The following is a 15,205-nucleotide window of genomic DNA, read 5'->3' on the forward strand; positions in this document are numbered from 1 at the left end:
AAATAGGCTTTTGATTAAATTTACAATATATAAATAGTGCCTGTTTGGGAGGGTAACAGTTGAAATTGACACCCCGAGAAAACCATTGTCAACCGACGCGAAGCGGAGGTTGACAATGGTTTTCGAGGGGTGTCAATTTCAACTGTTATCCTCCCAAACAGGCACTATTTATTTTGTTATACTGAATGTCTTTTTTAAAATTTTAAAGAAAATTTTACTGCTTTTATATAGGAATAACGTGAATTCTACAGCGAACCGTACGCGCATAATTTTCGCGCATGTAATATTTTTTAATGTTACCCGTTGCCAAGTGCGTTGCTAACGCTGAGGGTAATAGTAAATATTATTAACTGCGTCTTAACCAATCAGATTTCAGTATTTAACTTGAAAGTATAACAATACTACTTATCAGTTAAAAATTAAATATAGTTTATGGACAACATACGCATTGAAATACCAACGTATTTTAAGGATTGAACACTCTGGCCTCAGTGCCTTGTTCTCAAGATCATAGACTCATTATAGGACTAGATAGAAAGGATGTATGGTTTCACATCATTCGATAGCCCCTTAAACTGATAATGAAGCTTGATGATCGTTTGTTAATTTTTTTGGACTGCATAAGTGTAGAATCAGAGAAATTAGACAGTAATACCCGCACAAAGTGTTTGCCCTAAATAACACTGTTTTGTACCAGTTTAATTAAAAATGAAGGCCACATGCAAGCTCCGGTAATACATTTAAAAATTATAATTTTCATAACTGAAGGATGGGATCCCTTCCCATATGATAATACAAATGAGCACAACTTTATATGCAATTTGGGGTTTAACTGTTTGCAGTGAATTTTCAAATAATCAATAATCTTGACCTTTCATGTCATAGAATTATGCCCCCTCTCCGTGGCGGTTGCCAGTTTTAGATTTGCCTCAGTGTGCCTACATGCACATCATCGTGTGTAAAGATTTAGAGAAGGGGTTAGAGTGAGAGGCCCAGACTTCCCTCCATGAAAATTTATTTATATCAATAGTAAAATTACCAAAAATACACCTTGGACCCTAATGCTCTTATAGACATGTAAACGCTGTAACCCATTGCGCTTCAATGTTAGGTAACATTATTTTGGGAGTAAATATCTAATTAATATTTAATATACTTTATTGTTTATCTCAATAGGAAGAATACATCACAATATGCAGGTGTCATGCACCACCTTAAAGCTGATATTTACCTAATAAAAAAGTGCAAGTGGATTTGAAGAATAGGTCATAAAAATACAATATCCATGCATGTTACAAATAACTGATCTTTGTCTAAAGTTACGTACACAACACAGGTCTGCAGGTCTCATTAGCGGGTACTAGTTTTACCCAGCTCTTCGATTAGATGGGTTCACGTGTATGCATACATGTATGTGTTTTCCATATGCAGAAAAGGATTAGGTAAGATCAGCTAAAGGAATTCATTATTGTGTTTTAATTGGATTATCATTATGATGTTGACCAATATAGGTAGGCATAATACATGTAGTAGCAGTAGCACAATATAATGAGATGCCAGCATACATAAGTTCTACTTTCACTTTCTAAATGTGATCTCCCTTTGACAGCATATTGTATCATCATCTTTTAATATTTGAATAAGCTTATCATCGTTACCTATCCTATCATTTGTATCGCATTTGTAAAGTTTCTGTCATTTTAATTGCAAAAAGTTATTTTTTTCAGTTGTCAGACTTTCACTATTGAGTTGACCACATATTGACCCTGTATAAACAATTTCGGATTAAATGTGTGTATAACATGTAAGTAAGTGTAGACACTTATCATTTTTATATGAGTTATAATAGGAAGAAAGGATTATTTCTTTCTTAATGTATTATAATGCACCAAATACAATGTAGGTAATGACCTTTTGGGACTGTTCTGACCCCACGAAACAGGAAAATACAAAATATCTTCTAATGTCATTATGATGCATCAAATGGTGTAAAGTACATCAATGACCCCCAGGTGTTGTCTTTGTTTGGGAGTGGGGGTTCCAAGTCATATATTTGACAATTTTTTAATGTAATTTAAAATAAGACTAAGTCATACTACAGTCATGAACATGAATAGTATAGAACAAAACACAAACTAATACATGTATAAATACATCGGAAGTATTACAAAACATAGATGATTGATCTATATCTGGGTTCTTAAATTGAATCATATATCATGTACATATTATATTATTGTTTCTTTGTTCAAGGCATTTCCGATGGTATGTAGGTCATGATTCCAAGTGCTCTTCCTGAAGTTATCAAACATCATAAACACCATTGAGATCCCCACTTTAATCCAAAGATATTATTCCTCCTTAGGTCATGGTGCATCAGATCATTATGGCATATAAGTCATGACCCTAAGGGGTCATCCTGACCCCTTAGATTCAGAAATTGTGATTTATCTTTAAATTATTGATGTTTGATGATCCTATCTCTATTTAATCTTTATCATTAAGTCTCCCGAATGATTTTTGGAGACTCATTGTTTTTGTACGGTTCTTAATACATGTATTATTATTCTTCGTCTTCTTTTTCTTCTTTCCCGCTCTGAACTTGTTTCTCAGAGATGACCGGCTGAACAAAATTGTACAAAACTCAAGGATATTATGGGCCTGCATATCTAGTTGTGCACCCTGGTTTTATTTTCTTCATTTTGGGTTAGACAACCACTTTGGGGGGGGGGTCAAAAGCGTGTTTGGTCTAACATTGAACCTTGTAGGAAGAATCGGAGACTCTATTGTAATTGGTAACTTGAAAACGGACAAAGATAATAATATAGGGTTTTCATAATCATATATCGACTGTTACTGGCAATATATAGGGCTTATTAGATCTTACCCCTGGGGTCATCCCCACCCCCAGGAATTTGAAATTACCATATATCTCAGAAACTGTTATAATCATGACCCTAAACCATATATATTCATGTTTCTGATGTCAAGGGGCATCAAATGTTATGTAGGTCATGGGCCCTGTGGGTGGTACTGACCCCCTCAAACAGCAAGTCCCTTAATATCTTCAGAACAGTTGAGATCCCCACCCTTAAACCATATATATTCTTGTTCCTTGTGTCAAGGGGCATCAAACGGTATGTAGACCATGGGCCCTGGGGATGGTCATGACCCCCCTCGAACAGGAAGTGCACAAATACCTCGAAAACAGTTGAGATCCCCACCCTTTAACCATATACATTCTTGATCCTTAAAGGGCATCAAAAGGTATGTAGGTAATGGGCCTCAGGGTTAAATTTAATTTTTCAAAACCGTAATGCACATCTATGGACCAGTAAATGAGTTCCTATCATATCCCAAGATATGATGTTTCTATCCATTAAATCATAAAAGGAGTTCTAGGATCTATGTTTTTTTGAAGTGATAAACGTCAATTTTCTGCTACTTGTTGACTCCCTGGATGAAATTTAAATTTAAAAACCTTACTGCACATATATAGAACAGTCCCTATCATATCCCAAGATATGATGTGTATATCCAATAAATAAGAAGAGCTCTTGGATCTATGTTTTTTGTCAGTGATAAACGTCAATTTTCTGCTACTATTTGACTCCCTGGATGAAATTTAAATTTATAAAACCTTATTGCACAATTATATCCCAAGAGATGACGTAGCTACTCCAAAAGTTGTAAGAGGAGTTCTGGGAACCATACTTTTTTCGCCAAAAAACGTCATTTGTTGTTGCGCACTGATCCCCGTAATAAAAAAAAAAATTCTGGAACCTGATCACACTTCAATATGACAACCCCAATCATATTCTAGAAGATCATTTGGCTAATGCCAAAAAAATGACGTTTTTGAAACCTGTTTTTTTTAAATGTCATTTTTCAGCCATTAAATGACCCCAAGACAAATTGAAAATTAAACTGTATCGTGCTTATATAGGATACCCTAAAACATATTCCGAGAGATTATTTGTCTACTGTTGAAAATGTAGGAGGAAATCGAGGAAGAAGGTTTTTTGTGAGAAAACGTCATTTTTTACCAATTAGACCAATAGACCCCCAGGACTAACAGAGAGTTTTTCAAACCTTTTTACAAAACAACGTGATACCCCAAATCAAACTCCAAGATTTAAGTTTGCTGTTTTATAAGATGTAAGAGCAGTTTGAGAAAGTAAAACGTGACGGACGGACGGACGGACGGACGGACGGAACAGGGTAACGATATACCCGAACTTTCTTTAGAAACTGCGGGTATAAAAAAACAGCCTCAACAATAGCAGATAAAGAATCTACAGATGGACTGTTTACATATATATTGCTTTTTAGATCCGTATGTTTTTTTCTTCTTCGTACAAGCGACGCACAGGTCTGTAGCTATCATTTTTTTCAAAATGCTTATATCTGTTTTCTTTTTCTCGCGTCAAAATATTTATTGGACACATAAGGTATCTTATGTAGCTTGGCAATGAAAAACGGGAAGTATGAGCTGGTGTTATGTAGTCCCTTTTCTCCCTAGCACCCCCCCCCCCAAAAAAAAAACACAAGAAAACGAAACAATAAAAATAGCTTTATAGCAGTTCTTTTCCCACGAAAAGCTGACAATATAGTAGGTTTTTCCCCTTTTATAGCCAGATTACCCCACCAAAAACCTATAATATAGTAGATTTCCCCCAGGTTTTACCTTCCGGTCATGTTTTTGGCGGACCATTCGAAGCCATAATTTGCAATATCTGAGATGGTAGTGATAGCTCATTGGAAAAGTAGATTAAAGCTGAATAATGTTTTCCACTTAAAAATATAAACAAGCCAATAAATAAAAATATGATCAAAACAACAGTATATGGCAAAATCTATATCACACTCACATCAACCCTCGACCAATATCAGTCCTATGGCCTTTGGGCTGATATTGATGTCTCGGTCTGATTATGAGGTGTGTGCATGATACATATTTTGCCACGTAATATTTTGTATCTACATGTATTAAGCACCTGGAAATTAAGGAAAATAACTGACCAATAACTGACTTAATTTTGCAGAGGAGGGATAAGGGATTTCAAATTTACTACCCCCTTTGTCCCAAAAGGCTATATATTTAAAGTTGATACCTTTAGAATTGAAGATTTTGAATATGATTAATATATATATATATATCTACTTCTAAATATCAAACAGATGACCGGAAGAATCAATGAAAAAATCTAAAAATAAAAAAAAATATTTGAAGTATCGAATTGAAACTCAAATTCCTGTTATTGTTTTAATCGATTGAGTGGCCTTTCAATATTGTTCCAAAGATTTTTTATCATTAAAACTAAAGAAATTGGAAATGACGGAAATATTATTTTTAATCTCCACCAAACATTTACTTCAAATGTTCATTTTTCGTGAAATTTAACTTTAAATACATAAAAGATCAGAAGGTATGGCGCTCGGAATTGATAATGCAAAAAATGGTGGTTAAAAGCACTTCATTTTCGTTTATGATGAAGATAAAATAATGTTTTAACGAATGTTTTTTTTTTATTGAACCATATAAAAATCTATTTTAAAAAATTCCACTTCGTCAATCTTTAGACAAATGAAAATAGAAAAAGGTGTTATCTATTACAAGGACTGCACGCGGGTCTTCTAATGAAAATCCATCAAGTCACCGTGACCGCCCTTAGAAATTCAATTTTGGGAAATTCGACATGTACCCAATTTATATAAGCACAACCTGAATTGGAGCATTTTACGCTTTTTTTTATAATCCGCTTCGCGGATAAATAAATCTGGAAGAAAACCCTGAAGCAATGAAAATGAATTAAAAACATTTTGATTATTTTTTTCGACTATTAACAACTTTGTTCAATTAAATGTAAATTCATATGACACAAGAAATAACAAAAATGACGATTAATTTGATTTCTAATTTCGCACATACGTAAACGCATGATTGCATTTGTAAGTCCATAATATGACATGAATAATTCTTATCAAACCTTATATAAGGACAAAGAATATATATTGCCTACACTAATTAAACCATTTCATAAATGACTTTTTCGAATGATATCAATCATCTTGCCTTAATGAAAATTGGTTGAGGTCTTAACACATTATTTCATCATAATCGATTCTTTAGTTCTTCAAAAGGTTATCTAAAACAGAGGTTTAGCCTGGACAAAATTACACAGACAGAAGGGCTGATAGATTTATTCCAAAAATTCGCAAAACATTTTTCATTTACAAATGTAGAACAAAGGATTATGTATATGAGTGTTTATCTTGTCTAATCAGGTAATTTACCAAACCAATACTACTATATTAAAATCATAGACTCGAATTTTTGGTCTTTAACACCGAGAAATCGGAAGAGTACTGTCTTTTGTTTTATATATTTTAAACATCATTGTGACTTGAAGATTACCAATTGTTTTTGTTCAATCAAGCTTCGCTAGTTAATAATCAACGACAATTCCTTTCAACAATTTGGAAATCATCTGAATTTTTTTTCATTTTACAATCTTGCGCATGTGCATTACATTAACGCTAAATCACGGGAGGCTCTTTACTTTATGTTTCCACAATATCACATTTGCATGGATAGGTGCAGAAACGCTAATACAAATATGTATAAATATTCATTGAAAATTTGTCATCTATCTACTGTCTAATGACAGCATCTAGTTTTGTTTTGTTTCAAGCTTCAAACAAGCATACTGTAGAGGTATTTTTTTCCACGGGGTCATAATTCCGCGGAATCAAAATATCAATATCAATATCCGCGGGTAAAAATTTACGCGGATTCTTTGAACGGAAAAAAATCATTTGAATAATTATTATTATTAAATTTAGTTCTGAGCGATTTTCATTACCTAGAATTTGTCCAACTTTGGACTTAAATTGTAAATTATCGGTTGTACACTGGTCGGTAGTCATTAGTTAGCCGTCAAGATAATACGACGCTGACTAAAATCTTTATTAACTGTCAATTTTGGGGTTCACATGTCGTTTAAATTATGAGTTGATCAGTTTTATCAATTAAAATTCAGAGCACAAAGGAATCTAAAAATTGCAGTAAAAACACAGGTCTTAGCGTGTAGTAAGTGGGTCATTGAAAGACAAACTCGCTTGGGGCTATTTGTCGTCTGACACGTGCCGTTATCTCAAGCTGGGAGAAGTTTAAGGTCTTTCGATTGTCATGTGACGTCATCAATTTTCAACAATCGCACGAGCAGTATTCCGGAATATTTTTACCGTTATCAGCTTTAATTTTAGTGGCTAAAATTAAAATCCGGTTATAGTTTCACAATGTCTGCTGAAGAGAAAGACGTCTCGCGAAAGAAAAATGGCACATTTGCCAAGAAAGGACACGGGAAAAAGGTAAGAGGTTTGAGAAAAGGTTTAAACTCGCGCTTAGCTAGTAGTAATGGTGATCCTTTACCCCCAGTTCAGAAGCATATGGATGAAACATGTGACACGGATTGTGATATTCCAGTGCACATTGACCACGACTATTACGGCATCCAGGAAGAGGTTATAGTGTGTAGTGATGAAGTTGATGAAGATTCATTTGTTCCCGATGAAAATACTTATGACTGGCGTGTGGGGAGACGAATTGTGGAGTTGGGCATGCTCGCAGACGGCCTAAGAGCTTGCAAGCTTTGCCAATTTCCTTTACAACTTCACAACTGCATAAGTGAAAAGAAATTTGGACTTTCGCACATATTAAATATAAAATGTGAAAACTGTGAGCTAATTAATGACGTTGCTACAGGAAGCCGCCACAGAACAGAAAAAGGAGGGTTGGCCTGGGATGCGAATACAAAACTAGCTGCAGGTAGGGCCACCACTGTAAAATTATATTTATGTATTTTCACAGGCCTATGAATTTCTATCAATAAGCCGATAAATGTATGGGAAGAGAAAGATATATATGCTATACATATTTGTTCTGATATCTGTTTATTCATAAAAAAATATGCATGCTCTGACAAAGGTTTTTGAGCAATCAATAGGTAATAAGATGTGTATATATATCATACTATAGCATGAATAAATTATTTGATCAGGGGTGTCTTACATATGTCAAAACTATGTGTGTAAGGCTTTAGCCATTCTAATAAGGTAATGTTTGATGGTTGTACTAATGGCAATATTTTCCATTTTGCTAAGGATGATCAATGGAGGGTTTGGAGAAAGCCACATAAATACCTTACTTGCTGTTCTTAATATTCCTGGAATATGCCATAAAAACTTGAAAGAAAGAGAGAGAGAAGTGGGGCAAAAACTTGAAGTCATGGCAAATGCATCATGTAAAAGAAATCTGGCAAATGAAGTAGCTTTGTAAGTTTATACAACAATGTCGTTGCATAATTAAGTTGTAGAAACAAAGAATTGAAATTACCTTTACATTTATTTTTTTATGAGCAGAGTCGATCCCATTGTTAAGTTGACCTTTTATTTTATGTAAGGACTGATTCACATGAGGATGGCATTGTTGTAAGCTTTGATGGAGCTTGGCAGAAACGAGGAACTGGAAGGGCATATAACAGTCTTACTGGTGAGTTGTGGTATTATATTATTTTAGGAAAATAATTTAAAGGCTTTTTAAAAGGTTTTTTTACAACATTGAGTAGGGCAAACAAAATAAATTCTACCAGTAATAAAAAATTATATAATGAATTTCATTGTGTACAAATGAACAATCAATTCAAATTCATTTATCAGGTCATGCCAGTCTGATAGGCAACAAAACAGGTAAATGTGTTGGATATGCACTGAAAAGTAAGAAATGCCGTATCTGCAGCGCCGCCAAGGAAAAAAATGTAACACCAAGAAAGCATAACTGCAAGAAAAATTGGAAAGGATCGGCCAAGTCAATGGAACCAGCCATGGCTTGTGAAATGCTGCAGTCTGTTTTGGACCAGGGAGAAAAAGTAAATTACTAATAAAAGTTGTGCTCAAGTTTAAGATTAATTCAAAGGTAGCCTTATACAACTAACATGCTTTTTTTTTAAAGGTGTCAACTCTTGTGATGGACAATGACAGTACGACTATAGCTAGAGTAAAGTCAACAGTGAACCAAAATATTACCAAGCGATGTGATAGTAACCACACAAGAAAAGGCTTTACAGCTTCCCTCATAGAGTTGAGCAAGGCACACAAGTTACTGCGCAACACGAAAGTCCGCTCCCACATTGAGAGGTGTTTTACCTACAGTATTTCCCAAAACAAAGGCCAACCAGAGCAACTGGCTGATGCATTAAGCAGTATAGTTCCTCATTTGTATGGTGTGTAATAAAAGCTTTACACAAATGTTGCTATTTAACTAAAATATGACAGGTTTTTTTTAATTTTATATAATATGACTGCAGATTATCTTGTTAATTTTAAACCATGATGTTCCAGAGGGCTATGTGTATATATATGAATTCATTTTAAAGAATTTATTTACATGTATGTATAGGTGAACATTCTAGTTGTGGATCCTGGTGCAGGGGCAATGAGGAGGGATACAAGCACAAGGCACTACCATATGGTAAACCCCTTGATGACAGAGACCTTAGGGAAGCCCTGCAGTCTCTTATGGAAAAATTCAGTTCAAAGTCATCTGAATTGGCGTATATGGGTTCCACTCAGCCAAATGAGAGTTTTAACTATATGGCTGCCTCAAAAGCACCAAAGAGATTGTAAGTACATGTTGTCTTGAATGTCCATACTGTACAAAATAGATATTGCTCTGACACTTTCAGTGTACATGTAAAAGCTAATTTTTTATTTGATAGCTTGAACTATTTATAATAAGAATAATTTCACATTAGTTATGTAGTTGATTTTGTAATACAGGTTTTATGGGGGCTCAGAGAGTCTTGCGTCAAGGCTCTCAGCCACAGTCTGTCAAAAAAATGGGGGTTTTGAGTACATGTCAGAGGTAGAATGTATTACATGCAAAACAATTTGATTCAATTTTGAGATTGTTTTTACATCTTGTTTGAGGTTTTGTGTTATTTCTATTCAGTGGTTTTAAAAATATTTAATGTTACTATATTTTTTCAGAATTAAAATGTATACTAATATATAAATGTAATCTTTATTTTACTTCAGTCTTATTTAGCCATACAACTAATAGCTTATAAACTAACAATTGTTTAAATTGTGCAATATACATGTATGTTTTGATAAAATTGAAGTGTTTCCATTATCAATATATCTATTTAATATACAAAATTGTGCCTAATAATAGCTGCCACATTCATGATAAAAAATGTCTTCAATTGAATTAGAAGAATAAGTTAGAACAATGTATATGCTGAAGTATTTAACATTTTTATTGGTAGCTTAACAAGAGTTGTTCTGTGTCGCCGGGTACCTACACTATTAGACACATGAGACGTAAAGACAGGAAGATGCAAAGAAAACGACTAAGAGTTGGACAGCCGGATGTTAAACGTAGGAGACTGGAACTAAAGGCTGAAAGGCAATCAAAGAATGCATCTCAGTCTGTTCTTGAAGGTACATGTTTCTTTATTGGTATGTTGCAAGATTGAAAATACATTAGAATCTAATTTATTTATTTTATTTTTTCAAAGGAGACACATATCAGACAAACATTTGCCTGGGGTCGGAAGAAAACATTGATTTAAATGACATTCAACTAAATTCCCCTGTAGAAAACCTACACACATATCCATTGGTGTTTTTTGATTTGGAAACTGGAGGATTAGGTTTGTGAAATTTGCATTTTCAGTTTGATTTATAAAAAGAGATAATTGTGAATAATAATAGGCAATAGCTTATTAGTTTTTTTCCTTATTGCAGGAAGAACATCTGATATTATTCAAATTGCTGCAAAGTGCAAAGAAAAAGAATTTTCAGCATATGCCATACCAACTCGTTGCATCAGCAAGGAGGCCTCTGCAGCAACATGTTTAACCTTTGATGGAAACAATCTGTGCTACAAGGGAGAGGCAGTTCCAGCAGTTCCTCCATTTGAAGCACTCACTGCATTCCTGAACTTTTTAGATTCTTTTAATCATCCAATTATAGTTGGACATAATATTCAAAGTTTTGACTTGCCTATATTACGCCACCATTTAGGAAGTAACAATCTTCTTGAAAGATTAAGTGGTAATATAACTGGGTTTTTAGATACTCTGAAGATTTCAAAAAAATCTTTGAAAGATGTTAACCTGTCCAATTACAAGCAAGAAACATTAGTGCAGACTCTACTAGGAGACGAATATGAGGCCCATAATGCTATGGCTGATGTAACATCATTAGAAAAGCTGTATTACTTAAAATTGTGTCTGTCAGATAGAACATTATGTGAAAATATTTTTTATTTGTCATATTACACATGCAAGGAATCTTTAGAGCCTTTATAAAGATGCAAAGTTTTGTCAGCTTTAATGCCTCGAAAGTTGGTTGTAAATGGCCTCAGTTTGTCACATTTGAGACAAATCCATACTAGAGACCCAGAAAATGGTATTCGAAATGTATTCACAGAACCATTGACAGAAAATCCCAAAGCTGCAAGAATAACAAAGTCAGCAAAAGTTATTCAGAAGGTTGTTGAGTATTTCAGTTTGTAAACATTCATGTGCATACATGTATTATAGTGTTATTAAATGTGTTTAATGAAACTAAACAGTTTTGTCGGACTCTGTACATACGGGTACTACATGAATAAATAAGATCATATATATAATTCATGGTTTTCCCCACATATATTTCTTGATTATTTGTTGTGTGTTAACACAATTGAAGTTATTTTGAGTGATATGGCAATTATTTTCTTCAATTTAGATATTAGTTGGAATCGTTGAATTCAATGAAAAACTGTCAAAACTGTATAATGGCAACCATGTATAGACACCATTTTTCAAATTTGTTAACTGGCAAGATACTATTTTCTTTTTGAATTAAGATAGGATATATAATGAATTACAAATGTACCAATTTTGAGTGGGTTTGAACCATTATTTAAAAAGTTATAGACATTTTGATTTGGTGTACTGTAATTTTTTCAGTGTTGAAAACATGAATCAAAATCCATTTTTTTTGTTATTATATACATACTGGCAAGTTCACATGACTTTAAATTGTTTAAAAACATAAAATAAATGATAATGATTAATTTCTAGTAAGATTTGGTTTTATTTTTTGGAATTAAGTATGGAATGTATGTGATGTTTGATTGGAGAGTTGTTGTCGCTATAATTGCTCTGATAGTGTACCTGTGTTAGCTCCTACAGCATGAAAAATATATAAGCAACATATCAATATTTTAGTTTGTTTTGATTGTTAACATATTGATCTTCAAAATTAAACAACAATTTCATGGATTAAACCATAAAAACATCAAGGGTGGAGAAACCTTAAGTTTCATTCAAGTAAATTTACAGAAAATTCAAATCTTTAGGAGATTAAATTATGTATTACGTGAATTCTCAATACAAATTTGTTTGACAGTTTGCATAGATAAAAACGGTATACATTGGGTACACGTATTTGCAAGTGTTATATAATGTAGTAACTTTCGATTATCCTTATTCATGTAATGCAATTTCAAAATTCCATTTCAAAATGCACTGCAAGTAGACTGGGGTAAAATTCCGCGGAAAATTTGTGCCCGCGTTCATAGCGTAAATTGATACCATGCGGACAAAAGTACGTCTACAGTATATGGAGCCATCTTTGTCGACTTTAAAATCAAAGGAATTCACCCGAAGTTGATGATGGAATTCAAGACCCCGAGTCACAAAATGTATCGCAATGATGTACCACATTGCAAGTCGCACATTGACTGGAGAAGTATATGCATTCTCCAGGTAAGCAGACATTTTCAATAAATCTGATTTGTGAATGATCTCCTTGTGAGCTGCCGAACGAGAAAGAGACCATTCTATCCTTTATGAGACTGGTCCAACTTTAAACTGCAGTTTTGAACGCTTTATCGTTTACTTTGTCTAAATTTCGACCGATGTCGGATAAATGTCTGTTTATGGCAGAAGTATACTCCTTTTTCGGGTTTTGGGGTTTTGTTTCACAATAAAAGCGACTGAGAACGTTCAATGATATCCATGTTTTGACAGTTAATTGAGAAAAAAAACTGTAACTGTTTGATATGGGCTGTTTTGTTTACGTTTAATTGCTGCTTACTAGTATTCACTTTTTATGACAAAAGGAGCGTACCTGTAAGAATCTTCACACCTCATTTGGTGTTTTGTTTTGTCGCCTTTGATAGTGTGATTTCCTGAAATCCTTTAATTTCCTCGTCGGGTAGCTTGGCTAAACGAGTACTTTTAGGCGTTTCTGGAGCACGAAACACCGGATCATCGGATTCTTTCAAATCGGCAAATCCCTGTTGTGTTTAAATTGTAACGATGTCCGATACGACTATTTTCAATATAACCCTGTCAAAATCAGAACCAAAACCTTTTAATTTTAATTCTGGCAGGAGGGCCTCATAATTATCCCTACTAAATACTTACCCACTAGATACTAAATCGCCATATTTTACCGCATCTGATATATCGTCGTTCATGGTGGTTGAATTAGATCAAATAAGAAGTTAACTGACCAGCAGACGATCATTATAAGAATTCAGTTCATCAGCAGACTCTCGTTTATATAAAATGTTTAAATTGTATATTGAGATATGTTTGTATGGATATCTTAGATGAAAACCTTTAAATGCTCATTTTAATTTACATTTACTTTGTGAGCAAATAGAAAACATTTCAAAACCACTACTTTTTTCATGTAGCACATTCTATGTATTAATACGCACAATGCGCAGCCAATACCGTTTTTCGGTTACGCTATAAGACACGCCCATTTTGTGTCACTAGTGTTGTTATTGGGTTTAGGGTTCAACATTGATGCGTAATGATATTACAGACAAAGACAGTTGAAAATGTAAATATTCCTGCACATTAACATGGGTCAAGAGGTCAACGTAGCGAACGAATAATCTAGGTCACTACTTTTTCATATGTACTCAAATTAACCGACTTGTGCTAAAACACACCTTATATCGTAATGAAAACATAATTTAGGCATAAATAATAATAAAAAACTTACCTGTATTTTGTTATACAAATTGTATCAATTGCCACTTTACCCGAAAGGAAGAGAGTGAAGATAGAAAAACATCCGTTTATTCTTGTGTATTTTCATGAATAAGTAAACTGCACTTTAGAGCGCTTCACATCCTAACATACGTGTTTGTGTTTTATTTTATAAATTATTTATGTTCGTTAGAGGGGAAAGAATAAGAACATAAAATTCATATGCTCCTGCTTCCCTTTCCCTAAATATATCACTGCGTGTTTCATGGTAGAACCTTGAGATTTGTGAATTTTTTTTTAACCCAAACTTTTTCACTAAACATGGTGATCCATAAGTAGGTCCATCAACTACATCTGTATTCAAACATACTTCGGCAGGTAGGTCATAAATAAGGTGGATATCTTTTACTAGACCCATTGTTTTGTTAGGATCATCTGAGAATTGAGTACAAAAACACACTATGTAAAATGTGATAAAAGAACTGTTTCTGTTTTGCATTAAGTTCACTAGTAAGTTTCCTGTATTCTTCAATATTCATTGTGTTTAACACTAAGTCATTAATTTTAACTTGCTTTCTTGTGATACCAAAATCTAATCCCAAGTCATAAGAAACTCCTGCTGTCTCTGGATTAAAGCAATTATGGTCCAAGCACATCTGATCTTCAATATTCAAATCTATCTCTTCAGAATGCTGAAGTGCTGAAATAACTTTGGCATTGTCATTTCATAAAAACACTTCATTGTTTTCAACTATATCAGCAACACCTTTGTCAAGAGCATAAGCTTCCCTGTTGTTAAAAATGATGTCTTTTTTTTTAATAAATTTGCTTTTCTGGATCTTGGTTTTTGTTAAACCTCACATAGCATATTCCTCTGCTTTAGTATTGAACCATCTCTCATAATATATTCTTTCTATAATTCCATTAATCCTGACGTTGATGTCAGCTCTAGAAGATAATCATCCTCATTTGTCTCCTCTTATTCTTGTTCGGGTAAACATTGAACATTTATGTTTTGTCCTTTTTTCTTTCGGAGGTAATATAATGTCAATTTTGACACACAATCTGCTAGACAACAGTTTTGAAGTGCTCTGGGTCTTTTTTTGATAGCGTTTCATCCAATTGTCTGACTCGATATT

General features: G+C 33.7%; 1 protein-coding gene across 2 annotated transcripts; it reads left to right on the forward strand.

The window, feature by feature from the left end:
- Window positions 1-7,189: 7,189 nt before the first annotated feature.
- Window positions 7,190-12,278, forward strand: LOC105328498 (uncharacterized). Of its 2 annotated transcripts, none has more exons than XR_010708083.1 (7): window positions 7,190-7,831; window positions 8,466-8,554; window positions 8,722-9,284; window positions 9,461-9,683; window positions 10,332-10,506; window positions 10,584-10,718; window positions 10,813-12,278. XR_010708083.1 is itself a non-coding variant. In XM_066067697.1 (7 exons), exons 3-5 carry the CDS (start codon window positions 9,029-9,031, stop codon window positions 10,381-10,383), a joined length of 531 nt encoding a protein of 176 aa, XP_065923769.1. In that variant the 5' UTR covers window positions 8,048-8,337; window positions 8,466-8,554; window positions 8,722-9,028; the 3' UTR covers window positions 10,384-10,506; window positions 10,584-10,718; window positions 10,813-12,278. The 2 variants fall into 2 exon arrangements, 1 of the variants encoding a protein (XP_065923769.1); XM_066067697.1 differs by lacking the exon at window positions 7,190-7,831 and adding an exon at window positions 8,048-8,337.
- The last annotated feature ends 2,927 nt before the right edge of the window (window positions 12,279-15,205 follow it).

This window comes from Magallana gigas, chromosome 1, assembly GCF_963853765.1.
Source record: "Magallana gigas chromosome 1, xbMagGiga1.1, whole genome shotgun sequence".
Lineage (NCBI taxonomy): Eukaryota > Metazoa > Mollusca > Bivalvia > Ostreida > Ostreidae > Magallana > Magallana gigas.

What these genes read in the sequence shown, in the direction of transcription:
- LOC105328498 (XM_066067697.1), top strand. Translation starts at nt 9,029, where the DNA reads ATGGACAATGACAGTACGACTATAGCTAGAGTAAAGTCAACAGTGAAC. An exon ending in TATAGTTCCTCATTTGTATG is followed by an intron (nt 9,285 to 9,460) that starts GTGTGTAATAAA and finishes ATGTATGTATAG; the next exon opens with GTGAACATTCTAGTTGTGGA. An exon ending in TCAAAAGCACCAAAGAGATT is followed by an intron (nt 9,684 to 10,331) that starts GTAAGTACATGT and finishes TTTTATTGGTAG; the next exon opens with CTTAACAAGAGTTGTTCTGT.